General features: G+C 43.4%; 1 protein-coding gene across 2 annotated transcripts in view; it reads left to right on the top strand.

Moving 5' to 3' along the window:
* GMPS (guanine monophosphate synthase) overlaps window positions 1–24,889 on the top strand; it is a 68,914-nt gene extending 44,025 nt beyond the window's left edge. For both annotated transcript variants that reach the window (XM_039487398.1, XM_039487397.1), the window contains exons 10-16: window positions 458–563; window positions 1,996–2,111; window positions 3,237–3,362; window positions 4,667–4,782; window positions 14,535–14,665; window positions 22,411–22,583; window positions 24,330–24,889. In XM_039487398.1, the coding sequence (XP_039343332.1) occupies window positions 458–563; window positions 1,996–2,111; window positions 3,237–3,362; window positions 4,667–4,782; window positions 14,535–14,665; window positions 22,411–22,583; window positions 24,330–24,431 (870 nt within the window). In that variant the 3' untranslated portion in view covers window positions 24,432–24,889. The remainder of the gene's footprint in view (window positions 1–457; window positions 564–1,995; window positions 2,112–3,236; window positions 3,363–4,666; window positions 4,783–14,534; window positions 14,666–22,410; window positions 22,584–24,329) is intronic.
* The last annotated feature ends 2,846 nt before the right edge of the window (window positions 24,890–27,735 follow it).

Genomic DNA, 27,735 nt, shown 5'->3' with positions numbered 1-27,735 from the left:
TAGCAGCTGATGGAACAGTTATGGGTTTTTTTCTATCTTTGAAATTAAATGTGTGGTGAAGATTCATTCTCATCCATTTTTCCTTCTTATTAAGCATTTTCTCAAAGCAATGTTCAGATGCTCTCCTTCCTTTCTGCTTCAGTTATTAATCCCCAGTACTGGCACTTTTCACAGGATTCTCTGCACCTTGAGGTCTTTAAACCACGATTTGAGGACTTCAATAACTCAGACATAGGTTAGGGGTTTGTTATAGGAGTGGGTGAGTGTGATTCTGTGGCCTGTGTTGTGCAGGAGGTCAGACTAGATGATCATAATGGTCCCTTCTCACCTTAAAGTCTATGAGTCTATGACTAATTTGATTAAAACAACATTATCTGTCAACAGATGGTTGTAGTTATTATTAAGGTGCTATTTGAACATGGCAACTTGAATGTAAATTACTTTATTTTCTATGTAGGGTAGAGTAATAGAGCCACTGAAGGACTTCCACAAGGATGAAGTAAGAGTGCTAGGGAGAGAACTTGGTCTCCCAGAAGAGCTGGTCTCAAGGCATCCATTCCCAGGTATGAGATTTAGGGTTAATATAATTCATTAAAGTCAAGGACTACAAATGTCATTAATGTTTTTATTCTAATCCTCAGAATAAATTTTATATTTGAATATAGGAAAAATGCACCTCTATAATGTAGGGATGTAAAATGTTTAACTGGTGAGCATTAGTCTTACTGGTTAACCCACCTTAACAGTTAACCCCTGGGCTGCCCAGCCCTACATTAAGTCATGCATTAAACCCCAGCCGTGCTGCTTGGATGCAGTAGCACCAGCTGTGCCTGCTGGCCAGCCCTTTAATTGGTTAACCATTTAAACAAAATATTTTTAATCGTTTACATGGTTAATTTTTTAAATGGTATTTATATCCCTACTACAGTGTTGAGACAGAAACTTGGTATATCTATTATGGCTTTATATTCAAGCAAATTTTGTATTTTCTAGAGATGAAGCACCCCTTATAAGAGAGCCACTGTGCTGTTTAGAGTGATAAAAGAAATATTAGTCCAGTAGCTTTTTTATATGCTTTCTCTTTCAGCTCCATAGTGCAAAAACTCCATTAACAGTGAGATGTAACTGAATATTATTTGTACTGTCCAGCTTGGAACACTAATATAAGTTATTCCTTCCCAGGACCAATTTATCTTTTTGTAGAAATGAGGGGCTATAAGAGATAGTAACAGTTCTTGACCAGACAGCCTCAGAATTGTATTGTATGTGAGAAAACTGAACCCTCCTAAAGGGAATGTCATTGTTTTTAAAATATGCAAGGAACAAAATAGTCCTATAATTCTTGAAGTAGATAGTAGCTGGCTGCTGGCACAAGTCAGCCTAGTAGCTGGCAGTTTGCACAGACCAGCCTATTAGTAGCACAAGCACTGTATAAAACTATGAATTAGTTTAGGAGTACCACTGTCCTTTTATTACAAGAGATATCATTAGGACACTTCAAGCCAAATTACAAGCAATTTTGTGTTAATCAGCTTTTAAGGCCGTTCCACTGTCAGCATTATTCAGTGATATGTTAGACTTGTAATTGTAATGTTTTTGTCAAATCTCCACAACTTTTGCATATAAGTTGTATAACAGGAGGTGGCAGTGGCAACTGTCTCATCATTGCTGTAATCACAATCCTTTCTCTTTCTTGGTAGCAAAACATCAGAGACACTAACCACTGCCTGACACAACCATACAATTTAGGATGTAGATAAATGATGTCTGAGTATACAAGTTAAGTAACAAAAGTGCTGCTTCAGAACAGATATTGTATATTGTACAATCTTGGTAGAAATGTTAAGCTAACTAATATGGTAGATATAATAGCAAAGTGAACAAACTATACTTAGTGATAAAGCTTTCTCTTCTAAGATTCGTATAATACATTTTAAATGTGACTGTTCACTTGCACATTCTTTACTGTAATGCTGTTCTAACTTTGCATTTCAGGTCCTGGCCTAGCAATCAGAGTAATATGTGCTGAAGAACCTTATGTTTGCAAAGACTTCCCTGAAACTAACAACATTTTGAAAATAGTAGCAGATTTTTCTGCAAGTGTTAAAAAGGTACTTAAATATTATTGGAACTGAAGAAGGTGGGTTTCATGGGAACCAATAACATGAAAGAAATATGAAAACTAATTCCTTGGTGAATTACAGTGAGATTTATAGTATATTAAAATGTAACTGTTAGAAGTAGTATTGCTGCTTTGTTTGAGAACTGCTGTTTGGTACTTAATTTGTGTGAACTTGAAGATTTTCTGTGTAGTCAGATAGCATTATTGGCGCTATAACAAAACCGCATTTAAATGTTGCCTTTTTAGTAAAAGAAAAGTTGATTGTGTACTACTCTACAGCAGCAGAATGAGTTGTTCTAGCTAGAGCAATCTAAAAATTACTATGCTAAGAGGACTTTTGAGACTGTTTCCAGCCATATAATATTGGCAGAAAATAGATGTGGCTTCTCAAAATAGTTGTAATCTTCTAGGTTTGTCTGCATGAACTGTCATTGGGCAGCTAGATCATAATGTGAGAAATAAGGGTCTGATATACTTGTGAGATGTCATAAGCGGGAATTCTGAGCACCCAAGTAAATTAGTAGTGGATCATTTCCCTCTGTTTGCAGCCATTACCTTAATGATAACCTCAGCTTCATCTTCTTTCTAGCTGAAAAAGGCTACAAATTAGCTATCAGGAGTTGCACTAAGAGCAGTGTGTTCATCACACCTGTCCATAAGTTGCTGAAGAATTACCTGAGCATGTGATACTCCTGATCACCAGTATAAGTGGAGACCGAAGGTTATGTACAGATCTGCTTCCATTATGAGGATGCTGCTGTCTTGTGCATTGGGAAGAAATAGCATAAATAGAAACCTCAGTGAATGATACCTTTAGAGAGCAAACCTAGAAAGAAAAACAAGTTAATCTGTTGCTTCTGGAGAGCTGTGACTCAAACCTGCTAAGCGTGTATGCATTCTGGTTACCAGAACAGAGACTCATAGATTGTACTGCTCCTCGTAATGCTTAAACTTTGTTAATTGAAAACCATACTGCAAATTGCTCTACAGTGAATAAAGCTGTCATAAATGTAAAGTGAACATAAACATTTGGCTGCATAATCATTTATAAGTTTTATCTGAATGTGTCTTTTTACAAAAATTATGAAAAGTGATTTTCTGCCCCCTTGCACAGCCACACACTCTGTTACAAAGGGTCAAAGCATGCACAACTGAAGAGGACCAGGAGAAGCTGATGCAGATCACAAGCCTACATTCACTGAATGCCTTCTTGCTGCCAATCAAAACTGTGGGAGTGCAGGTTAGTGGAGTGGCTCTGTGGAGGTGTTGAAGATTGCTTATGCTGAATACAGAAGGCTGCAATATAGTATAATCAATAATTATGCTGTAAGAAAAATAAAGAAAATACCATGGCCCAAAAAATAAAATTAAAGGAGAATCCACAAGACACACCACTTTTATTTTTAACTTATTTTTGCTGGTGTGTGGGCCTTCCGGTAATCTTAGGTCCTCAGGAAGGTTATCCCAGACCTTACAAAGGTGACTATCCAGTTGTATGAGGTCCGTAAGATTCAATAACACCCATCACATGCTGTGCCAAAAGACTCATACTGCCAGTCCAACCCATTTATATGCTCATTGTAATTAAAAAGAATACCCAAAAAACAAGAGCATTGGTACTAAACAGCTTACCTTTAAAACATGTTTTTGTGAAAATAAAATTCATTTTGTGGACAGTAGGAATATAATACAATATTGAAATCTCCAAAATATAATTTATATTGTTGTTGACATGAAACTGCAAGGGTTCTCTTGACATTGTTTTGTGACTGGTGGCGTACTGACATCTCTGATTGTATCCATTCTTATTAGTTTTGTTGACATCAAATTCACAAGGTACAATGACTTGGTTGCTTGATTTAAAGTATTTTCTGCATTAGTGTAGCAGTTATGGATATACTTGTAAGTGCTCTTCTAATGCCAATGAGTTTTTAAAAATGTTATTTTTATTTAAATTAATTTTTACTTATTACCAAAACAGATGTGCAGACATAGCAAGCTAAATGCCTTCTTCCATTTTGATGGGCTGTTCTTAGAGTATTATGCATGGCAGGTTTCTCAAATGTAGTGGGAGGAGGTGTGCTTTGCTATATTTGGCAAATTTTTTGTTAAGCTCTGTTAGATGGCATTGTTTTTTGGTATTAAGGTATTTTGTAGTTTTTTGGCATTTTTAATAGAATGAGCTTGAATTTTTAAAACAAGTGTCAAAGGTGAGACTGAAATGTTGTCTTTTTAAATGCTCTGTAGAGTGCCACAATTTTGCTGAGTATTTGATATTTAAGTTCACTGTTCAGAGGCCCTTCCAGTACCCAGGAATTACAAGGCAAATTAATGATGTAGGGTCAAGTTCTGCCCTCAGCTATATCCATGCAGTCACACTGATTTCACTGGGCTTATAACCGTTAATCAAATGTTGATTTGTTGACTAAAGTTTAGTTCTCTAACTTGATTTTTAACTGCTACAAAATAAATGGGAAAGTACTATATATTGTTTTATATGTTCATTGTTTAAGAGAGATCCGTTCACTTTCTGTTACTTCCCAGGGTGACTGTCGCTCATATAGCTATGTATGTGGGATCTCCAGTAAAGATGCTCCACACTGGGAGTCTCTTATGTTCCTATCCAGGCTCATACCACGAATGTGCCACAACATTAACAGGTATACATTCTCAATTTGGTAGACAATTACCTTTGTTTTTGGCAATCTGTTTACTAATAATTCTTGTGCATAGAATGCAGAAATTAGACTAGGTAGCTAGTATAACTACGTTTTCCTTTAAATGATATGGCCTTCATAAAATGTACTTTGAGATTTATTTGTCACCACTACCTAACGAATTCTGATGTGTTGTTATTCCAAAGATGCACAAACTTGAAATACACATCAATGAGTTTCTCTCCTTTTGATGATCACTTGATAAGACAAAATACAGTAATGCTTGTACAAGGCCCCATTCTTCTAGGCAACCTACTGTCTTGCATGGCTGCTTCAAACAATGAACAGATTTATTGGGCTGGGATTTAGAAGATCTCTTGAGTTGTCCTAACTCACCTGTCATTGAAGTCACCTGTAAAACTCCCATTGACTAAAATAGGACTAGTTAATATAAGCAATCTGAATAATCCAGCTTGTTCCACCTCTGTTAGAAAACTACCTCTGTTAAATAGCCCTTTTAGTGTCTGAAGACATGTTTCTCTGTATAGTCTGAAACATTAAATCAGTGATAAATAGAGGGAATTAATCAGAAAGTGCCTATGGAAGATCTAGGTGCACATTACTATAGAAATCTATTCAAGGCAATATAGCAGGTCTGCCATTCAAGTTAATAGTTTAAATAGTTGTGGCTTGAAAGGAAAAACTGTCCTTTGGTTCTCGTCCCGTATATTATATTGTAATTAACCTGGTAGCACTGCCTGTTGTTAATATTGCATGACACTGGGACTGGAATCTGGTGAGAGAAATGGGAATGGGGGAGGGCTGGGAGCCAGTTTGTGGGGTGAGGGCGGAAGAAACTGAAATTGGGTGAGGCGCTGTGGTGAGACTGGGAATCAGTAGGAGGGGATGGGGAGGAGCTCTGACAAAGAGCTAGAGTGCAGATGGAAAGGTGCAAGTGGCTCAGCAAACAGACTGGGACAGAGAGCCAGGGAGGGAGGAGACTGGAGCAAGGAGATGAGGTGGGAATTGTGCGGGGGATACTAGGACAGAGCCTGGGGCATGCGGGGGAGATGGCTCAGATGAAATCATGGTGAGGGAACTTGAGTTGGTGGGACAAGGAGTTCAGGTGAGAGAGGGAGACCTGGGACTTTCTGGGAAAGGAGACTGGAACTAGGTGTGGGGAGGAGAGACTAGGACTCAGATTCCTCCACTGGCGTCACTGTCTAGGACTGGCTGGGCAAGAAGACTGGGTCTTGGATGAGAAGCTCGAGGAATAAAACTGGGACTGGGTAGGCAAGGAGAATCAGACTGTGACAAGGATCCAAGGCTGTGGAAGAAAGAGGGGGACTGTGCATAGAATGGACCTGCTCTGGGGGTGAATCTGAGTGATGCAATGAAGGAAGCTGTTGTTTGTAGGACCCGTCCTTCACTTGTTGCATAGTAGGTAGTGAGTGGGGCAGGGGATTGCTGGAAAAGAAAGGACTGTCTCATGGTTAAGGCAATTGAATGTGGCTCTGGAGAACTGGATTTTATCCCTACATCTGCCACAGAGTTCCTATGTGATGCTGAGTAAATCACATAAACAAAACCTTTCACAGTGGGTCACTAATTTATTTCTCACTTTTCGTTTGCCCAACTTGATACCCTGGGGTCTGATATGCAGAAGTGCTGAACGCTCACAGCTGCAACTAAAGTCTGTGGGAGTTGTGCTTTGAACATTTTAAGTATTCTGAAAAATCAGGTCCTGGGCATCTCAAACCAGAAAAATAAAATTAGTGTAAATTGTTTACCTTAATCTCTTGGTGCCTTAGTTCGCATCTGTAAAATGGGGATAATATCACTTTATCTCACAGGAGTACTGTGAAGATAAATTTAATATTTGTAAAGCAAATACTATAGTGATGAGCAGTATAAAAAAGGAAATTAATAATTCTATATTTAGGTCTGAATAGTGTGCCACAAATAAGGCATAAGGCCACACACTGAACTACAAGAAGAAAACAAAACACATGAACTGAATGAGGCAAGGTTCCTGTGGAAAAAAATAGTGGTGATTACATACTATTTCATAATGTTTATGCACAGCAGCAACCTTAATTCTGGCACTTCCTAACTTTTGAGTGTTTGACTTACAAGTTTAATAATGTTCCTTTAATATATTTGTGTGTGTGTGTAATGTTATTCTGTTGTAGACAGCATAACTGAATGTTCTTCTTCGAGTGATTGCTCCTATGCATTCCATGTAGGTGTGCGCGCCGCGCGTGCACGGCTCTTCGGAACATTTTTTACCCTAGCAACTCCGGCGGGCCGGCTGGGTGCCCCCTGGAGTGGCACCGCTATGGCGCCGGATATATACCCCAGCCGGCCCGTCCGCTCCTCAGTTCCTTCTTACCGCCCGTGACGGCCAGTTGGGAACAGTGGAGTGCTCCTTTACCTCCACAGCCCTAGCGTTTCTCTGTTTGCTACGTGTATATAGTTGGTTAAGTTAGTTAAGTAGTTAAGTTAGTTGAATAGTTTAGTTAGATATAGTGTAGTAAGGGAATTAGGGGGGTTTACCCCTCTTCTTCCACAACCGGTGCGGGCTCATGCCCAAGGCACCGGGGTTTAAGCCCTGTGCGGCTTGCCAGCGGCACATGCCGGTCGGGGACCTGCACGACTCCTGCCTGCGCTGCCTCGGGGAGACCCATCGGCCAGATAAGTGTCCGATCTGCACGGTGTTTAAGCCGCGAACTAGGAAGGAGAGGGACTCTCGCCTAAAGCAGCTCCTTATGGAGTCGACACTTCGCCCTCCCGCGCCAACCCCAGCGGCACCGAAGTCGTCCTCGGTGCACAGCGCACCAGCGGCCCCGAGCCGCTCCGGTACCAAGACTGCTCGAGCTCCGCAGCCGGCACCGGCGTCCCGGCACCGTTCCCTCTCTCCCGCGAGGAAACGGAAGACGGCGCAGACGGCCTCTAAGCCGCATGCTCCGGGACCGCTTGCCCAGCCACCACCGGCACCTCCGGCACCGGCTGCGGTGGTGCACAAGCTGTGCACGGTACCGTCGACTCCGGCGCCGCAAGAGCCGTTGAGTCCGGTACCGCCCTGCTCCCTGGTGCCAACCGCGGTCGAGCTACATCTCCCGTCCACGCCCGAGACCTTATCGACGGCGAGAGAGCTCATCGAGCTCACAGAGGCACCGAGCCTCCGGCCCCCGGCACCGCTGGAGTGGGCTGTTCAGTCAGCGGGCAAGCCGGCGATGATGTGGCCACCTTCCCCTGACGGACGGGATAGACGACGGTCCCGGTCCCACTCCTGGTCCCGCAGACGGTCACCACCACGCCGATCCAGGTCCCGGCACCGTTCACCATCGCGGTACCGTGACTCCCGAAGCCGCTCCCGACACCGTCGGTCGAGATCGCGGTCGAGCTCCCGGCACCGAAGCAGTCGTTGGTCCTGCTCTCCATCCCGGCACCGCGACGACCGGCTGGGTCTTGGATGAGAAGCTCGATCCTCAGCACCGTCCAGGGACATACTGCCAGCATCTATGGCGCAATCTATTAGCGCCTCTGCCCCGCCATGGCCTTCTCGTCAGCCCTCAGTCGCCTCTCAGGCGGGCAGCGGGAGAGATCTCCGGGCCGACCCCCAAGGCCAGGACCGTGGACTGCAGCAGTGGGGTTTTTGGGTCCCCTGGGCCTACCACGAGCCTCAAGGGCTCCCCTTCCCCCCGCGGCACACAGGCGCCGAACATAGGGTGCCGGAAGCCACGGTGAGCAGGCCTCCCCCATCACCACTGGGTGAGGCCCCGTCGCCACCTGGTCCCGCAGAGCATCCGGGGTCCGAGGCGGCTTCCCACCCCCTGGAAGAACCACCTCCAGAAGCGGTGGTCCAGGGTCTGTCCTCGTAATCCTCGCCGGATGAGACGGTGGCGGGGACTTCTACAGCAGACCCCCCTCCTATTGACTTGCGGGCCCACCAGGACCTTCTTCGCCGGGTGGTGAAGGCTATCGACCTCCCCGTGGCGGAGGTCCCGGAGGATGACGACCCGGTGACCAACGTGATTGGAACTGAGGCCCTGCTGCGGGTGGCCCTTCCATTCATCCGTACTATCCAAAAGAATGCCACTACCATCTGGCAGTCACCGGCGTCCGTCCCTCCCACCGCACGTGGAGTCGAACGAAAGTACTCGGTTCCTCCCACCGGCTACGAGTACTTATACACCCACCCCACTCCGGACTCCCTCGTGGTGCAGTCTGTCAATGACCGAGAAAGGCATGGGCAGCCAGCCCCGGCGCCAAAGTCTAAAGACGCTAGGCACATGGATCTGTTGGGCCGGCAGGTCTACTCGGCAGGGGGTCTCCAGCTCCGGATTGCCAACCAGATGGCTCTCCTCGCTCGCTACACCTTTGACATCTTGGTGTCCCTGGCAAAATTTTCGGAGCTAATCCCAGCAGCCTCACGTCAGGAGTTCTCGGCCCTCATCGAGGAGGGCAGGAAAGCCTCCCGGTCCTCCATCCAGGCCGCTCTGGACTCGGCGGACTCAGGAGCCAGAACCCTGGCCTCAGGTGTGACCATGAGGCACATCTCCTGGCTGCAGTCCTCCACCTTGCCACCTGAGGTGCAATACACCCTGCAAGACCTCCCATTCGACATTCAGGGTCTCTTTTTGGAGAAAACGGACTCCAGGATTCAGACCCTCAAAGATGGTCAAATCGCCATTCGCACCTTGGGTATGCACACACCGGCTACCCAGCAGAGGTCATTCCGGCAGCAGCCCTACCGGCCCTTTACTCAGGCCAGGTCGCGGCCGTATAATAGTCGGCGAGCTAGCCTGAACCGCTGTAGACCATCGGGCAACAGGCGCAACCAGGCCCAGGCGCCTTCCAACGCCCCTCAAGGGCCCAAACAGGCCTTTTGATGGGACGCCCGAGGACGGCCCATCAGTCTCTTTCCCGGATCCTATCCCATTATTTTGCAACCGCCTTTCCCACTTCCTCCCGGCGTGGTCCCAAATAACATTGGACAACTGGGTACTTCGTACTATCCAGTATGGTTACCGCCTTCAGTTTGTTTCGCCCCCTCCCTCCCACCCACCTTCCCCGTCCCTCTTCAGGGACCCCTCTCACGAGCAATTCCTCCTACAAGAGGTCGAGACTCTGTTGAGCTTGGGTGCTATAGAGGAGGTGCCGCACGACATGCGGGGCAGGGGATTTTATTCCCGATATTTTCTCATCCCCAAGGCGAAAGGAGGTCTCCGACCTATACTGGACCTCTGGGAGCTCAACAGGTACCTGCTCAAGCTCAAGTTTCGCATGGACACCCTGGGGACCATCATTCCCTCCCTGGATCCGGGAGACTGGTTTGCCGCCCTCGATATGAAGGACGCGTACTTCCATATCGCGATTTACCCTCCCCATCGACGCTACCTGCGCTTCGTGGTCAACAGCGCGCACTACCAGTTTGCGGTGCTACCCTTCGGCTTGTCCACCGCGCCGAGGGTCTTTACCAAGTGCATGGCAGTGGTTGCCGCAGCCCTCCGCCGTCGTCGCATACACGTCTACCCGTATCTCAACGACTGGCTGGTTCGCGGGACATCCCGACAGCTGGTAGTGGATCAAATGACCGAAATACTATCCCTGTTTCGGTTCCTGGGCCTTCTCATCAATGTCGAGAAGTCCACTTTAACTCCATCACAACGAGTGGAGTTCATCAGAGCGGTCCTCGACTCCAGTTTGGCCAGGGCCTGCCTCCCTCGACCTCGGCACCAGATAATGGTCTCCATCATCCGGGACCTACACACCTTTCCCACGACAACGGTTCGGTCCTGCCTACGCCTCCTGGGCCACATGGCGTCCTGCACATTCATGACCACGCATGCCAGGCTGCGCCTTCGCCCGTTTCAATCTTGGCTAGCGTCGGTGTACCGCCCGCATCGCGACCCCATAGACATGGTGGTCACAGTCACGAATCCAACCCTCGATTCGCTCAGCTGGTGGCTGGACCCAGAGGTCGTGTGTGCAGGAGTCCTGTTCCGCCCTCCTCGCCCATCCGTCACCCTGACCACGGATGCCTCGACGTTGGGATGGGGGGCTCACCTGGGCGACCTTCACACCCAGGGTCTCTGGTTGCCCCAAGAGCTCTCCCTACACATCAACGTCCGGGAGCTGCGAGCGATCCGCTTGGCGTGTCTCACCTTCCGCGCCGGTCTGCAGGGCCACTGCGTGGCGGTGTTCATGGACAACACAACGGCGATGTTCTATGTGAACAAGCAGGGTGGAGCCCGCTCCTCCCTGCTCTGCAAGGAAGCGATGCTCCTGTGGGACTTCTGTGTGACCCACTCGATTCGCCTGGAAGCGTCCTTTCTTCCAGGAGTGCAGAACACGCTGGCCGACCATCTCAGCAGGTCGTTCCTCTCCCACGAATGGTCTCTTCATCCAGATGTGGTGCACATGATTTTCCGGAGGTGGGGGTTTCCCCAGATAGACCTGTTTGCCTCCAAGGAGAACAGGAAGTGCCACCTGTTTTGTTCGTACCAGGGTCGCTCTCTAGGCTCCCTGTCGGACGCATTCCTCTGCTCCTGGACGGATCACCTCCTCTACGCCTTCCCTCCGTTCCCGCACATACACCGGGTGCTGCTCAAGCTTCGGAGGGACAGGGCCCGCCTAATACTTGTCGCTCCGGCCTGGCCGAGGCAGCACTGGTACACCCTGCTGCTCGAGCTCTCCGTTCGGGATCCCGTTCCCCTTCCGTTATGGCCGGACCTCATCATGCAGGACTTCGGCAGACTCCACCACCCGAACCTACAGTCCCTCCATCTTACAGCTTGGTACCTGCGTGGTTGACCCACGCAGAGAGGGACTGTTCGGCGGCAGTACAGCAAGTCCTACTTGAAAGCAGGAAGCCTTCCACTCGCTCCACCTACCTCGCGAAATGGAAGCGTTTCGCGCTCTAGTGCGATCAGCGTGGCCTTAATCCCTTCCTAGTCCCTATCCCTACAATCCTGGACTACCTCTGGTACCTTAAAGAACAAGGACTCGCGGTCTCCTCCTTGAAGGTGCACCTGGCAGCCGTGTCCTCCTTTTGTCCATCCATGGGAGGTCGGTCCATCTTCTCCAACCAGATGGTTTCCCGCTTCCTTAAGGGCCTGGACCGCTTGTACCCGCCGATACGGCGTCCTACCCCGGCCTGGGATTTAAACCTCGTTCTGGCCAAGCTTATGGGAGCGCCCTTCGAGCCTCTGGCCACGTGCTCCCTACTCTATCTCTCCTGGAAGACGGCCTTCCTCGTCGCAATTACGTCGGCAAGACGAGTTTCCGAGCTCCGTGTCTTAACGGTTGGTCCACCATACACCGTCTTCCACGGAGACAAGGTGCAGCTTCGACCACACCCGGCCTTCCTCCCTAAGGTGGTGTCGGCCTTTCACCTCAATCAGGAGATCTTCCTTCCGGTCTTCTTCCCGAAGCCGCACGCCTCACCTCGTGAGCAACAGCTTCACACCCTGGACGTCTGCAGGGCCCTCGCTTTTTATATCGAGCGGACGAAGCCCTTCCGGCGTTCGCCACAGCTGTTTGTAGCGGTTGCTGATCGCATGAAAGGCGAGCCGGTCTCCTCTCAGCGGATTTCCTCCTGGGTGACGGCCTGTATCCGGACATGCTACGAGCTTGCTCGCGTGCCACCATGCTGCCTCACCGCTCACTCGACGAGAGCGCAAGCCTCGTCGGCCGCCTTCCTGGCCCATGTTCCCATCCAGGACATCTGTAGAGCGGCCACCTGGTCTTCTGTCCACACCTTCGCTTCCCACTACGCGTTGGTGCAGCAATCAAGAGACGATGCAGCCTTCGGCTCCGCGGTCTTACACTCTGCCACATCTCACTCCGACCCCACCGCCTAGGTAAGGCTTGGGAATCACCTACATGGAATGCATAGGAGCAATCACTCGAAGAAGAAAAGACGGTTACTCACCGTTGTAACTGTTGTTCTTCGAGATGTGTTGCTCCTATCCATTCCAGACCCGCCCTCCTTCCCCACTGTCAGAGTAGCCGGCAAGAAGGAACTGAGGAGCGGACGGGCCGGCTGGGGTATATATCCGGCGCCATAGCGGCGCCACTCCAGGGGGCGCCCAGCCGGCCCGCCGGAGTTGCTAGGGTAAAAATGTTCCGAAGAGCCATGCACGCGCGGCGCGCACACCTACATGGAATGGATAGGAGCAACACATCTCGAAGAACAACAGTTACAATGGTGAGTAACCGTCTTTTACTGTTCTGTTCAGTTTTCTTATGCCTCTGGGTGTTGTATGGTGCCCAGTGCATGATTCTCAAACTTTCTTCTATATGTTTATATGGGCTTTAAAGGGAGAGGAGGAAGTTGACTTTTGAGTAGTGTATCAAAATAGTCTTCCAACCTCATAATTTCACAGATTTAGTCTATAACTAAAAAAATAGAATTGAGAGAATGCATGCCTGCCCATAATTTGAGTTTATTTGGACACAAATGTGCTTGAATTTTATTTATTTGTTTATGTCCACAAATTATATGCATTCACATTGGCATGCATGAATGCTTAGGTCTATATATACATTCAGACAAAGCGTGTTTAAAAATTTAAAGCAAAAATTAGAAATTGCTTTCAGCTAATTTAGCTCTGAAGTTTGGAACTGTCCCATGAGGAAAGATTATTGCTGTGTGAATCTCTGAGCTAATCTTGTCATAAATATAGACTCTTGTTTGAGAGGGGTTTTTTTATTTTTCAAGTCTCATTTTGATATGGCAGATTTATGTTTAGTACTTCTTTGTTCGGCATGTCAAGGATATAAGTCCACGTTTACAGTATTAAACTATAACATATACTAAAGCTGTATTAATTTGTCCTGTCCATCAGTCCTTTATCCTATATTTCACCTAACTCTAGAGCAAGGAAGAAAAAAAGAGTCCATTGTACGTCCTAACTTACATAGTTTTGCCACTGAAATTTAAATTGTCACATACATTGGAAGGGGGAGTGTCTTTCTAATCTGCAGTAGTGCAATCTCCCATTTCTTGTTACAGAAGCTCTGTGTATAAGGGATTTGTTGTTTAATTAAATAGTCTGTAGTTACTGAAATTTCTTCTCTATTCATGAATCTGAACAGCTTCATGTCATATTTTTTTGGTACAGTACAAAGTACAGTTAGATAAAAAGATGAAGGTGGAGTGAATACACAGCTTGAATTCAGAAGATGAATTATTAATATAATAAGCCACCGGAGATTTATAAATAGCGATAGAGCCATGTATTCACAGTTTGTTATTTCTCAAACTGAGGTTAGCCTCCTTAAGAAGGCTTTGATCTCTTTTAAAGGAGATTCCAGGAGAAGCAGAAAGAATGCAAATGCAAAATTCTTATTAAATGTTATTGGAACAGTATGAACTTTCACTGTCATCAGTGAAAAAATGAAAAACCCTCTAAGAAACATCAGTGAATGAGCATTTTTGTTTAGTTGAAAGGAAAAAGCAAGCCTAGAGCTATTGGGACTGTATATAGGAAATCAAAATAAATAAAAGTAAATACCTTTTGAGTTCCAAAAATAAAAGGTACATCAGGTTTACAGACTATATCCAGCTGAAATGTCTTCTCTTTTTAAACTCAAGATAGTGGATGAGGGCCACGGTTAAAAAGTCATACTCTGATAGTTTCTGGGTCTCGTGCAACATTGCAACAATAAAGATGCAATCTCCAAGCAACCTACTTAATTCTTTAGACATAAAATGTATTTTTCTACTATCTACTTTATCTTCCTAGAGTTGTCTATGTGTTCGGTCCACCAGTCAAAGAACCTCCTACAGATGTTACACCCACTTTCCTGACAACCGGAGTCCTCAGCACTTTACGCCAAGCTGATTTTGAGGCTCATAATATTCTCAGGGAGTCTGGTAAGTGTTTGGCCTGGATACATTAGCTTCTGCTTGTCGCAAAATGCTTGTAATTCTTAAATCAATATGTAGTTACAGATTTAGAGCCGGACTATCCAAGAATTGTGCTGTGTGTCTTCAAAAAATCACTACTTAATGCGGTGGAAGCCTTATTTTAAATCCTGAGATGAATGGCATGAGTCGCTAAATGTTGTCCAAATAGAGTAAAATTTAGAGGGTATTTAATATTATTACTCTACAGAAATCACTTCAGAAAGTAATTTTCTGACACTACATAATGCCTGATTATGAATTCATTCTTTGTTTGTCTGGTAACAGTTTCTTCCTCTAGCACTTCCCATTTCTCTATGGAATTGTGTGCATGAATCACAATGTTATGAAATTACATATGAGGTTCTTACCATTTTCACTTGTAGTAATATTCATTCCTTAACCAAACATTAAATATTTGAGAGATGATTTAAAATATTAAACAATGGAAACCTCTGAATAAGTATAGCCAGACCTGCTGAGAGCAAAAAAAAATTACGTGTCATCTGAAGTTTGAGATATTTCTTCAAGCTGAACAGTAGTTTTTCCTAGATTTGTCTTCTTTGAGGGCTTGAGAAGCAAAAAATTAGTATGAAGGGATTGCTCAATAGTGAAGAGTGGGCTGAATGTGCTAAGAAGTTTTCAATTTCATCTCAAGAAGTTAGAATCAATTTGGTTAAAACAGAAAAGAATGACAGCTAGATAACTCCTAAATGGGCTTTCAAATAGAAGACTTCTAAATAAATTGCTGAATAATGATTTATATAGACGACAGAATCATCTGTGTTTACCGGGAGTAAATGAAGTGTGTAAAGAAAAACCTTCAGATTTCTTCCAAGATCATATTGTTTTGTGAGAACAAGGAAGCTCATCAAGAATAAGTCAAACCTACAGAGATGCTCACACCATCTGCTACCAAGTTTTTTTAAAATTTAACTTTAAAATAAAAAGGCTAAACTGCATTTGCAAGTTAACACCATGAAATGTTAAAACCAACAATTGCAAGCCTATGCACGGTAACACTTTCAACATTTACCCCACTGAGAAAATGTTTAATTTCCTCTACTGCCTAAACTACAGACCGAGTCTGGGAATATGATAATGTATAGGTTCAGTTAACTTCTAATATAGCTCACTGGTTAGTTACATATCAGAGCTTGAGAGGTTCATGGTAAGTGTATGAGAGACCATTAATCAAATTCACCTAATATTTTTTCTTCCATTATCTGCAAATCAAGTTACTGAGGAATAAGACTTTGACTCCTTTTTGTTTGCGAAGTTAAAAAACCATTGAAACCCAAAAACCAACAGTAGCAAAACATAAAGGGTAGCATTTTCAAAAGCACTTAAATGGACTTATGCTTTTATGTCCTATTGACTTTCAGTGTTTGTTACTTTTGAAAATGGGACATGGGCTCCTAAGTGACTTCAATGGGTCTGAAAATGTTTAACAAAGATTAATTAAGAATTAAAAGACAAAATGTGACTATAAATCATTTAAAAGCAGCAAAGAGTCCTGTGGTATCTTATAGACTAACAGACGTATTGGAGCATCCGATGAAGTGGGTATTCACCCACGAAAGCTCATGCTCCAATACGTCTGTTAGTCTATAGGGTGCCATAGGACTCTTCGCTGCTTTTACAGATCCAGACTAACACGGCTACCCCTCTGATACTTAAATCATTTAAGATCATGATAATGTGATTACACACCTTTATGACAGTGTATATCTTGCCTATGTTAACATAGTTGTTAAACAGATCTTATCAGTCTGATTCACTAATGGCAAGCACTTAGATGATAAATTCTTGGAGAGAAGCCAATTTCAGATTGTCTCTACTCAAGGAATGTAAATATGAGAAACTGCAAAATCTTTCAATGAATTAGTGTGAAAAAACCATTACGTTTTCACAGTGAGAGATTTGAACTCAATCCATGTAGTTTATCTAAGAGATGGGTAAGAGGTGACTTGATCAGGGACAATGAGTACCTAAATGGAGAGAAGAGATATTAATGGTCTCTCTTTGATTTAGCAGACAAAGGCATTACAAGAACCTTTGGCTGGAAATTGAAGCTAGATTAATTGACATTGGAAATAAGTTGTACAAGGAACCATTGTAACCCTTTGCCAAGGGATGAAGTGGCTTCTCAGTTTTTCAAGATTGGGTGTCTTGCTAAAAGATAAATCTCTTGTTCATTCAGAAGTTAAGTTTGATGTAGGAATTACTAAGTGGCATTCTGTGGCCTGTGTTATGCAAGTCAAACTGGATAAGGCCCCTCTGGCCCAATGAGTTCCAATGACAGAATGGAGAACGTAACAATTTATTCACATCTTTATGTAGTTCTATCTACTTACCAATGCAGAATTGTTTCCTACTCTTTGTTTTCTAGCGTTTTGTCCAGTCTAGTCCTAAATGTTGTTCTTCAATTGATAGTCCCTGTTTGTATTCCACTGTGGGCACACATGTGCTCCGTGCGAATGAGATCAAAAGAATTTTGCTAGCAGTGTCCATTTGTCCATGCCTATGCTTATCACCTTATGATTCTATGATTCTAAGGGTATAAGGAGTGGTGCAGACTAACAGCATCCCCTGTTCCTTTCTGCGGCCTCATGATCTGAGATGGAACCCTTCAGTTTCCACTGTTAATCCTTCAGCGTTTTCCTGTAAATAATGTAAATAAATTCGATATATTTAGATAGCTTTTAGTGTTTAGCTAGTTAAATTAAATAAGGCGTTGAGGTGTCCTTCCCTTTGCTCCCCATGGGGCAACTATTATGCCCAACATCCCAGGATTCAAAAACTGTATTTCCTGCTTCTGGACTTTCCTGGTCAGTGACAACTATCAGAAATGTCTCTACTGCCTCAGAGAAGCTCATGTCTTTTTGAAGTGTGGTATTCGCCAATCCTTCCCCAGTTTCACCAAGCATGTGACTACAGACATAGGAAATTTCATATTGATTGCGTAATGAAGCCCCAATCTGACCCTAGCACAGTGGATCTCAACCTACTTACCATTATGGGCCACATATGCAGCGCTCTGTGTTATGTGGGCTGCAGCCACACAATGTATATACTACCGGTATGGCCCTGAGGATGATACATGGGCCACAGCTGTGTGCTGATTGGGCCACAGGCGGGCTGCAGGTTGGGAACCACTGCCCTAGCAGGTAGACCTCCCTGTAAAATGAAATGTACCTAGAAGTGCATTTCACAGTGTTAACCTCTGATACAGGGGTTGATCAGAGCCAAGGCAACCTCCTCACAGGCACCAGGAGGGTAGGAAATCTTCTAATAAAGGAAGAAAGAAATCCTTTTCCAAAAGGAAGACTTCTTCCCTACCATAATCGAAGCCAATGAGACTCTGCACTCTGGAATGAGAAGCTCATAAGAGGCAAGGTATTGACCTCCAAGTTCCAAAGAGCAAGACTGCCTTCAAACCAGTACCGACTGCAGGAACGGGACTGACCAAGGATAAACACCCAGAGTCCCTGAACTAGGGGTCCCATTGCAATCTGATAAAGAGATGTTGACATCCATGGGCCTGGCTAGAGACCAGCTCTTATACAGAGGAATAGGAGTCTGCACCCCCATGCACATATACACTATTCCTGATGATATTTTCATCCTCTTGGACCCAACTGCTCCCCTACCTGATCCTTGCAAAAGATCCAGGAATGGCACAAGAGAGAAAGCTGCACTCCTGTATCTTCTACCGCCCTTAGAATTTGAGCCTAATTTCCCTCAGAAATCAAATGTTATTTTGGGAGTATTGTCTTCCCCACCAGGACAGGATGTTAGCCCAAAGAGAGGGTCCAGAGTCTCCTAGGATTCCTCAGGGCCTGATAAAACAGGGTACCTTCTTCATGACTGCAGGTGCCTTATGCCAGAGGAATCTCCCAGCAGACATTTGACCCCCTCTCACTGGTCTTTCTGGGGACCATGGGATCCATACATGCATTATCCTGAATCTACATGCCCATCAGGAATCACATCATTTCCCTCCCAGAGAGGCACCTCAACTTCAGGAACCACTGGAGGAGGAAGAACTGGAACTGACAGAAATCCTGGTTCCAACTGGAATATCATGATCATCCCCTTATGAGGCAGTTGTACTCGCCGCCTCTTCTCCACCTGATGATTTCATGCAGTTTCAGGACCTATTAGGAGGGTTGCATACACACTCCAGACTCCCTTGGAGGAAGTGCAAGAGACCCCTCACAAACTTCCGGACATTCTACAGATTGCAGGGCCCATTAAGATGATACTTCCCATTAATGAGGCCATCTTAGAGCCAGCTAAGATTGCCTGGTGTATCCAATCAGCTTATGTAATCATCTGATTGTGTTACCTATTGCTGTGGTTAATTCATATGTAATCAGTGTGTGATGAATAGGTTACGATATGGTAATGGGTATTTTTAGTAAAAGTCATGGACAGATCACGGGCAATAAACAAAAATTCATGGCCCATGACCTGTCCATGACTGATACCATAAATATCCCTGACTAAATCTTAGCGGGGGCTGGGGGAAGGAGGAGCCCCCCAGGGGGCCCATTGCTGGTGGAGGGTTGAGGCCAGCGTCACCAGCTGACGGGGGCTGCCGAGCAGCAACTGCTTGGCCGCTCCATGACCGCTGTTGGGGGCCGCCGAACAATGGCTGCTCCAGCCACCCCTGGGACCGCTGCTCAGGCAGTCCCTGGGACCAGCCACATTGGTCACTGCTCAGGCAGTCCCCTAGGCCAGCTGCCTGGGGCTGCCCGAGCAGTAGCCAGTGTGGCTGGCCCCAGGGCCACTCCAGCAGCAGCCCGTGTGGCTGGCTGCAGGGCTGCCCGAATGGCTGGCTGCAGAGCCGCTCCAGCAGTGGCTGGTGTGGCTGTCCCCAGGGCCAGCTGCCTGGGCAGCTTTGTGGTCCACTCCTTCTGATAAAGAGACTGACCATTCGGATCTCCTCAGGGGGAAAGTTTTCTCTTCAACCATCCTGCAATTTCAAATAGCCAGTTTTCACACACTAATTTCTAAATATGACTTCATCAGTTAATCCAAATTTGCAGAATTCATAGTGAAGCTCCTTCAAGAGGCTAGAACATAGTTTCAGGCTCTTTTTGAGAAGGGGAGATTGATTGTCAGGACATCCTCCAGGCCTCAGTTGATTCAGCAGAAACAGCTTCCCAGTTGGTGGCAATGGCCGTTGTCCTCCATTGGAAATTATGGCTTCACTCTTCTGGATTCCCCAGATAAGTCCAAGCTACACTAGAAAATTTGTCATTCGACAGTAACAACCTATACAGTGAGAAGACCAATGATTCCTTACACTCATTGAAAACCTCAAGGCAACCCTCCACTCTCTGGGGATCTAGATCTCCAAAAAGAAAATATCATCGGTCATAATTTTACACTCCTAGACCAGCAGTTGTATCCTTCTGCCACCAGAGGGCCTGTGAACCACCGCTGAAACAGCAGAAACCTCAGCAGGGAAAACATTACACACCTCATTCCAACCCAAAACTCCCACAAAGAAATACCATTGATAAGACCTTTGAGAGCTGCAAACTACCCCAGATGCCACTTCTGTTGACCAAAAACCCGAACACACAACTTGATGGTCAACTAACCTGCTTCTCCTAAGCCTGGTGTATGATAACAGACAGGTGAGTTCTCAACATCATTCATTCCAGCTACACCATAGAATTCCTCTCCCTTCCCCCTCCAAAACCACCTATCCTGTCTGTCTTCTGGGATCTTAAGAGAGGATGCTCTTGCAAGAGGTAAGCTCCCTCCTCCATCAGTGAGCTTTAAGGTAGTATCACCTCAGTACTGGGGAAAGAGTTTTTTTATTCAAAATATTTCCTCATTCACAAAAAGAAAAGGGGAGGATAGAGACCCATCCTAGATCACCGCTGAAGTGTTGACTCAGACGACTGGCTCACAGCTCTTGAGCCTAAGGATGCCTACTTCCATATAAACATCCCACCCCTTGTAGGTCTGAACTACCAGCAGTACCAGATACTACCCTTTGGCCTCAAGAGTACTTACAAAAGTGCTGTCAGTAGTGGCAGCTCACTCTGGCACCACAGTTCATCAGTCTTCCCCAACCTCAACGATTCCCTAGTGATAGAGAGATCTCAGCTGGAGGTACAGGAGCAGCCTCATCCCTGCTCTTTGCTAGGACTTTGTGTAAACAGAGATGTCCCACACAGACTATAGAGTTTATTGGAGCAACACTGAACTCTGGTGGTGTCAAGGAATATCTTCCTCAGGACAGATTGCAGTCCATAAAAGATCTGGTCTCCCAGCTCAGACTGAGCCCACAGATGTCAGTCTATTCGTGCCTCATCCCCTTAGGGCACATGGCTTCCTTTACCTGTGTGATGCCCTTGATGAGGCTCTGCCTTTGTTGCCTGCAGCCTTGGCTTTCAACAGTGTATGCCAGGGGTTCCCAAACTGGGGGTCGGGACCCTGCAGGGGGTCGCAAGGTTATGGGGGGGCTGCGAGCTGTCAGCCTCCACCCCAAACCCTGCTTTGCCTCCAGCATTTATAATGGTGTTAAATATATTTTAAAAGATCTTTTTAATTTATAAGGCGGGAGATTGCACTCAGAGGCTTGCTATGTGAAAGGGGTCACCCGCAGAAAAGTTTGGTGTATGCAGTGTATGGGCACGTTAGACTCTTTCCCTCACAGAGTGTGAGATTCTCTAGGCTGATGGGGCAACAAGGAGCAAATGGATGCTCCTCTGCTTTCGTCCCCCCACCTGAGAAAACATTGATCACATATGCTTCCCTGCTGTGGTGGGATGCCTATCCAAAAGAGCATACAGCGCGAGGGACATGGACTCCGCAAGAGCCCAGGATGCACATATAAACCTCCTAGAATTGCAAGCAGTCTGCAAGGCCTGCAAACAATTCCTAGCACTCTTGTAAACCCACCACATTCCAATGATGTTAGACTACACGACAGTAGTTTTCTACATCAGTAAACAAGGGGAAGCAAGATCTATCTCTCTCTGCATGGAAGCTGTTAATCAGAGTGATTTGGTGACTAACTAATCGACATTGCTAGTAAAAATCTTCCGGCCTCAGGGGCATGCTCTTGGTGGAATATACAAGGTAAATAACCTCTCTTTGCAAGGCTTCCACTACTACTCGTTGACTACTGTTTCACAACACGACTTGGAAGCTCTTCCTGATATTCAATCTGAATTTTCCCGTCTGTAATATTTTTCAGTTACCCCTGCTAAAAGGAAGAAACCCTCCCTGAGCTCACTGCCAGATATGTCATATCTCCTCTTATCTGATACTGAAAAATAGGAGGGGGGTGCTTGGATAATACCCCCAATATGCATAATTTGCACTGAAGTCAGCCATTTATATGAATGAGTTCTGCATTCCCTGTTTTTTGTAAAAAGGGCTCCTACCATATTTGGCAATACTGGTAGTTTAAATGTATAGATCATTAATATTGTATGAAAGTATGGTCACGATGATCCTTTACAGGGGCAACATGATCCTTTGTGGGGAGGTCCCAAAACTATAGCTAAAAAAACTTCTTGTCCATTTCAATATATTTCATTGTATATTGTGTTGTCTGTCTACAGTATGAAAGTGCTGAAAAGGTTTATTCCATCACCATGCATATTTTACGCATAATTTGGAATAAAATAATCTGTTTAGGACAACGTGATTAATATCAAGCTTTTATCACCATTTTGCTTAAGGTTATGCCGGAAAAATCAGCCAGATGCCAGTAATTTTGACACCATTGCATTTTGACCGAGACCCCTTACAGAAACAACCTTCCTGCCAGAGATCTGTGGTTATTCGAACCTTTATCACTAGTGACTTCATGACAGGCATTGCAGCAACTCCTGGCAGTGAGATCCCAGAAGAGGTAATTGTGCCTATTTATTCATTTATTTATTTATTTTTAATTCTTTTTGGAGTGAGCTGGTAATCCACGATAATTTTCATATTGTCTGGTTTTTGGGTGATTTATAACTTACAACTTTAAGATAACTTTTGTAAATGTTATGTAATACTTGACTCCTGTTTACTATTTTGATTTGTAAGTGTACTTTACTTAAAGAGAACCCTGCCATAGAATAAGCCCATAAGGATGTTGTGACAGGCTGATAAAACAAGGCAACAATAGTCAAAAATCACACTACTTAAGAATATTCACCAAAACTTTCAAGCCTTTGAGGGTCTAGAATTAAATACTTCCATATTTAGAAGCAGCCCAACTTTCAAAAGTAATTGATTTCAGTGGGAGTTGTGGTTTGCTCAGCAGTTCAAAAAAACTGACTACTTATATTGAGGTGCTTACACAGGTTTGGGAGCCCAACCTTAGGCACTTGTTTTGCTAATTTTGGCCATTCCCACCATTTTCATGTACTTTGAAGCTTTAAAAAAAATATGGTATGTGTAAAGAATGGTATAAATCTGACCTTTTGAGTTTCTTGGGTTTACTATTTTTCATTGTCTCAATCCTAATTCACACTTTTTAAAGTTTGTGTTTGGAAATTATTCCTGCATAGGGCAGAGTAGCATAAATACGTATGATTATAAATTCTTTGACTTGGCTCAAGGAAGTCTTTATGTCATAGATTTTAAAAATATAGGTAGTTAAATATGTAACCATAATATAGTAAACTATTCCAGTGTACACACATGGGATCTTCATTTTAACTGGGAGTTTAAATTTCTAATTTTACATCTTAAATGCATGTTTGTGCTATAACGCTTTGGTGTCTCATAATGTTGAATAGTAGCATTGAAACAAAATAGCATTGAATGTGTGGAAGAAATGTAAACCTAAGGAAGTAACTGAAGTTGATTTAAAATTCCAGTTGCTTGTGGATAGCAATATTGTGTTGTGGCATATGGATTTGTATATTACTCTACAGTACACACTAAACGGTACACACTGGAACAAAGTATATAATCACACTGTCCGTGCACTTCAAGCTGTGGAAATTATTTGGCAAGCTTTCTTCTTTTGCAAGGAAGATGAGACTTTCTTATCAATCCACAAGTTATTATTCAATACTCATTCTGGGGCACTTTTTCTGACAATAACTAGTTTTTGAACTCTGGAAGGCAGGAGGCTCTAAATAGAGAAACTTTTTCTCTGGAACATTCTTTCTCTGTTGTTCCTATAAACTTCATTTGTCCAGAGCATGATTTAAAGTTCATCTTTTTATTCAGGCTGTTACTTTTGTGTGAGTGGAGCTTATGTTGAGGAGTAAATTTTTATTTTTATACTTTGCCAATTTGTTTGAAATTATTAGCTGTAGTATTTTATGAGGCACTGAAATTTGGTATGATTGCTTCATTTTTATAAATTAAGAACATTTTTAAGATAATTTTATTTTGTCCAGGGAAATGCTTTGTACTTGACTCTCACTTTTTTATTGGTGTCCTAATTGTAACAGGGGAAGTCAGTAAAGGTAAGGAATTTATTTTTATTTTTTTTTGTATTTCCTTATTGGTGTCAGGTACTTGTAGTATTTGTTGATTCTTCTGTTTGCCTCAAGACTACTATGGTAAAGAACTTTCTTTTAAATATTTCCATTTTTGTAGGATGCAGTTTTTCCAAAGTAAATCATGTCTCGTGCTTTTTTCCTTTTCATCATAGGTTGTGTTGAAGATGGTGACAGAGATTAAGAAGATTCCTGGCATTTCTCGGGTGATGTATGACTTGACATCAAAGCCACCAGGGACTACTGAATGGGAGTAACAATTTGTTTTTTTCTATTAAAGTACTGTGTGCAGTTTAAATTATATCAGAAACCATTCCCAATGTTGACATGCAGTACTGTGAAAAGAGTGACTGGAGCTGCTACATAACATCTGATTCCTCTCCTGGAGCATAAATCTGCAGTTAAGAGCTATGTTGGGGATAACTGTAAGTGGGGCTGAGGATTTGTACGGGTAAATAATCATGGCAGCATTGCCTGTGCGCAGACAGATTCATCTTGCTTTTGCCTTTTGTCTTTACTGATTCTTCCTGTTTTCATGTGTTTTATTGTTACTGTCATTTCAATGTCTCTGTTTTTGTACACTGTGTAAAAAGAGACAGTTTATTTACTTTTACCAAAATCATTGTTACAGCCTAAAAATGTAAAATGAATAATTAATGTGACCAACTGCTTTTGAACAGATTTATTATAAATAAATATTTTGCCAAATGGAGTAGTGGGTACTGTTGAGTTGTGGAATTAATGTGTATCTGTTTGCTGTGTACTGGTAAGCCTGTTCTTTATTGTTGGAAGTATTAGCCCATGGCAATAACATTGAATTCTGAAAGATTGATGCTAAAATAATATGAAATGTCCTTTCATCTTCCTTTTTCTGCTCACTCCCTCTTACATCACTTTCTCTTGACAGATTGAGAATGTACGTGGACAACAAACGTACATCTATATTTCTCATCAAGCTTCAATATACATTTAATGATGTCTGGTAGTATAAAATATAAGGCAGAATATACTCTGGGAACTCTGATGCAATGGTAACAGTGGGAGTGAAGTTTGAGTAGCTCGTTGCATCAGAACTACCAGTTCTAGTTAGTGTGACCTAGTTCAGTTTTGCTGTTTTTTAAACTCCTGCACAACAGCCCATCCCGTCCCACTGCCTGTCCCTGCATTTTTGTTTATATAGTAAACTCTTACCAAGTATAGAGATTTCCTTTTACAGGGGAAGTATTTGTGTGTGTTGTACAGAGTTTGATTTTAAGATTGTTATGCTGTTTGAGTAGCTAGTTGTCATCAGAGGTGACTTAGCCAAGCACAATACAAATTACTTCAGTCATTTGTATATTGCTGTTTACTATTTAAGTAAGGGGTAACTCACAAGAAGGGATATAGTTATATTGGACCGCCCATATTTCTCTAGTATGTTGAGGCCAACGGCGAAGTATTTCCAGCCACCTAAAGAATTTGGGAATCTCATATAACTACAGTCCTTCAAGTGTTATTCTTGTAACAGTTAAAGGTTCTCACCTGAGCAGTTTTACTAGATACTTGCACAGTTGGAACCTTAATTTTGTATCCAGATTCATTCTTTTCATCATGTCCATTTTTGAAACTGTATTTCATTCAGCTGTGAAATTACCTTATATCTGTTATAAAGTGGGGTAGTTCAGAGCTGTCTCTGATCACTTATTTTCCATTACATAGATTTTTTTTTTTAACTGGAATAGTGGCTGATAAACATTTATTTTAACAAGTTGACCACCTTTTAATTCCACATGTTTTTGATTTTTAGTACTACTGCATAAACTTATACTATAAAAGTTTAGTTTGTTTAATCACTTTTTAGTGTCATCATACTTCTACCTATGCCACTTGGGAGTTATGTATCTTAGTTATGGGGTGGGATATTGTACAGAAGCATCTTCCAGCTTTTTGAAAAGTTTAATGAATATCTCACAGTGTAGAAATGTTGTTAGTGGTAGGGAGGCAGAAGGCTCTAGTGGCTAGAGCACATGACTGGAAGTCAGGAGACCTGTTTCCAATCCTAACTCTCCTGCTTTGACACATTGGGAAGTCATGTAACCTTAACCTCGATGTGCCTCAGTTTTCCCATTTGTAAAATGGGGATAATAATTACCATACCCATCCTTCTAGAGCTATATGAGCTCTTTGGATGAAAAGTGCTATGTAAGTGAAGTATTGCTATTATATATAATGCAGTCTTACTATTGGACTATGAGCTGTAAAAACTTTCAATTAGAGTAACTTTAATGACCAAAAGTTAACAAGTATTCATTGGGACAGAAAAATATTCCATCTTTCAGTCCTCTTGAAAACAGCCATTTTAACTCCTCTTCCATAGTTCAATTTTAACAAAACTCCCTGATGAAATTATGGCCTTAATACTCTATTTTTAATTTTTGTCATAACTGTACTGAGGATAGTTATTTTCATGAATGTAGAGATGTATAATACACAAATGACACAATCACAAGTAGATACGGGCAGTTCCATTTCAGTGAGCTGTAGAGATACTTAATATTCTCTAAATATAACAATATAGTCTTTGTCGCTTACTGTACGTAAACTTGCTGTTATTGCTGCTGTCACCAGTTCTGCGAATGTTCTAAATTAGACCTTGAGAGCAAAGAAAGGGGAGAGGAAATGGGGAATGAAGCACTAAAGCTTGTTACTGAAATTAGAGGGCATCTCTTTAACTCTTAGAATTCTGGCATTTTTCTGACTCTTCTTCTAAGGCATTTATTTAGTTGGCATCCATGTAAATAAATATGGAGTATATAGTCTCATAGTTATGATGTAACTCAAAAGAAGATACAGTACACAGTCTGGCCATAGCATCCAGAGGGTTAAATAAATTTTACCCTATTGACTGCAACATACATACATTCAGGAAGAACATTTTTCATATGTGGTGCACATTAGATACTTAAGTCAAACTGTCATAGGAGTTGCATCTTAACGATGGTTATAGTATATACACGTATACAGTGTGTGTATTGAAGTTTGATGTATATATTTTCATCATATCTGATCTACACCACAGTAGATTGCTTTCAGGTCTCTGTTGATAAAGTGGAGCTTGGCATACCCCCCATATTTTTAGGGACATCTTTTTTACTAGAAAAATGAATATTAGAATATATTTAGGGTATATAAAATATTGCATTATGAACAGAATGTCTTATTTCAATAAGATTCCTAGGTCTTAAAATTGTTCAATACCCATACTATACATTTGGGAAATGCTGGGTTATTCTTAGTGAGGTTGACATCAATTGCCATCCCAGCAGTTCTTGAATGTACTTTATGGAGTCGACATATGTAGTACAGCCAGATGCAAAGGGAGAATAGCATATTTTTTACATTAGGTCATAAGTAAATTTAGTATATAGCTTACTAAAAACAAAAGTGTAGCTGCCCTGTACAACTTGTTCACCTCAGGTCTTCAGTGAGACATGTCAACATTTTAAAAGGAATTTGTATTGGGGGGTGAGGTATTTCCCATCATTCTCAATTTTTTTAACGTTTTTCTGCTTGTGAAATGAT

This window comes from Mauremys reevesii, linkage group 9 (assembly GCF_016161935.1).
Source record: "Mauremys reevesii isolate NIE-2019 linkage group 9, ASM1616193v1, whole genome shotgun sequence".
Taxonomy (NCBI): Eukaryota; Metazoa; Chordata; order Testudines; family Geoemydidae; genus Mauremys; species Mauremys reevesii.
Note: the sequence above shows the minus strand (reverse complement) of the source record. Positions and strands in the feature narration are given on the sequence as shown.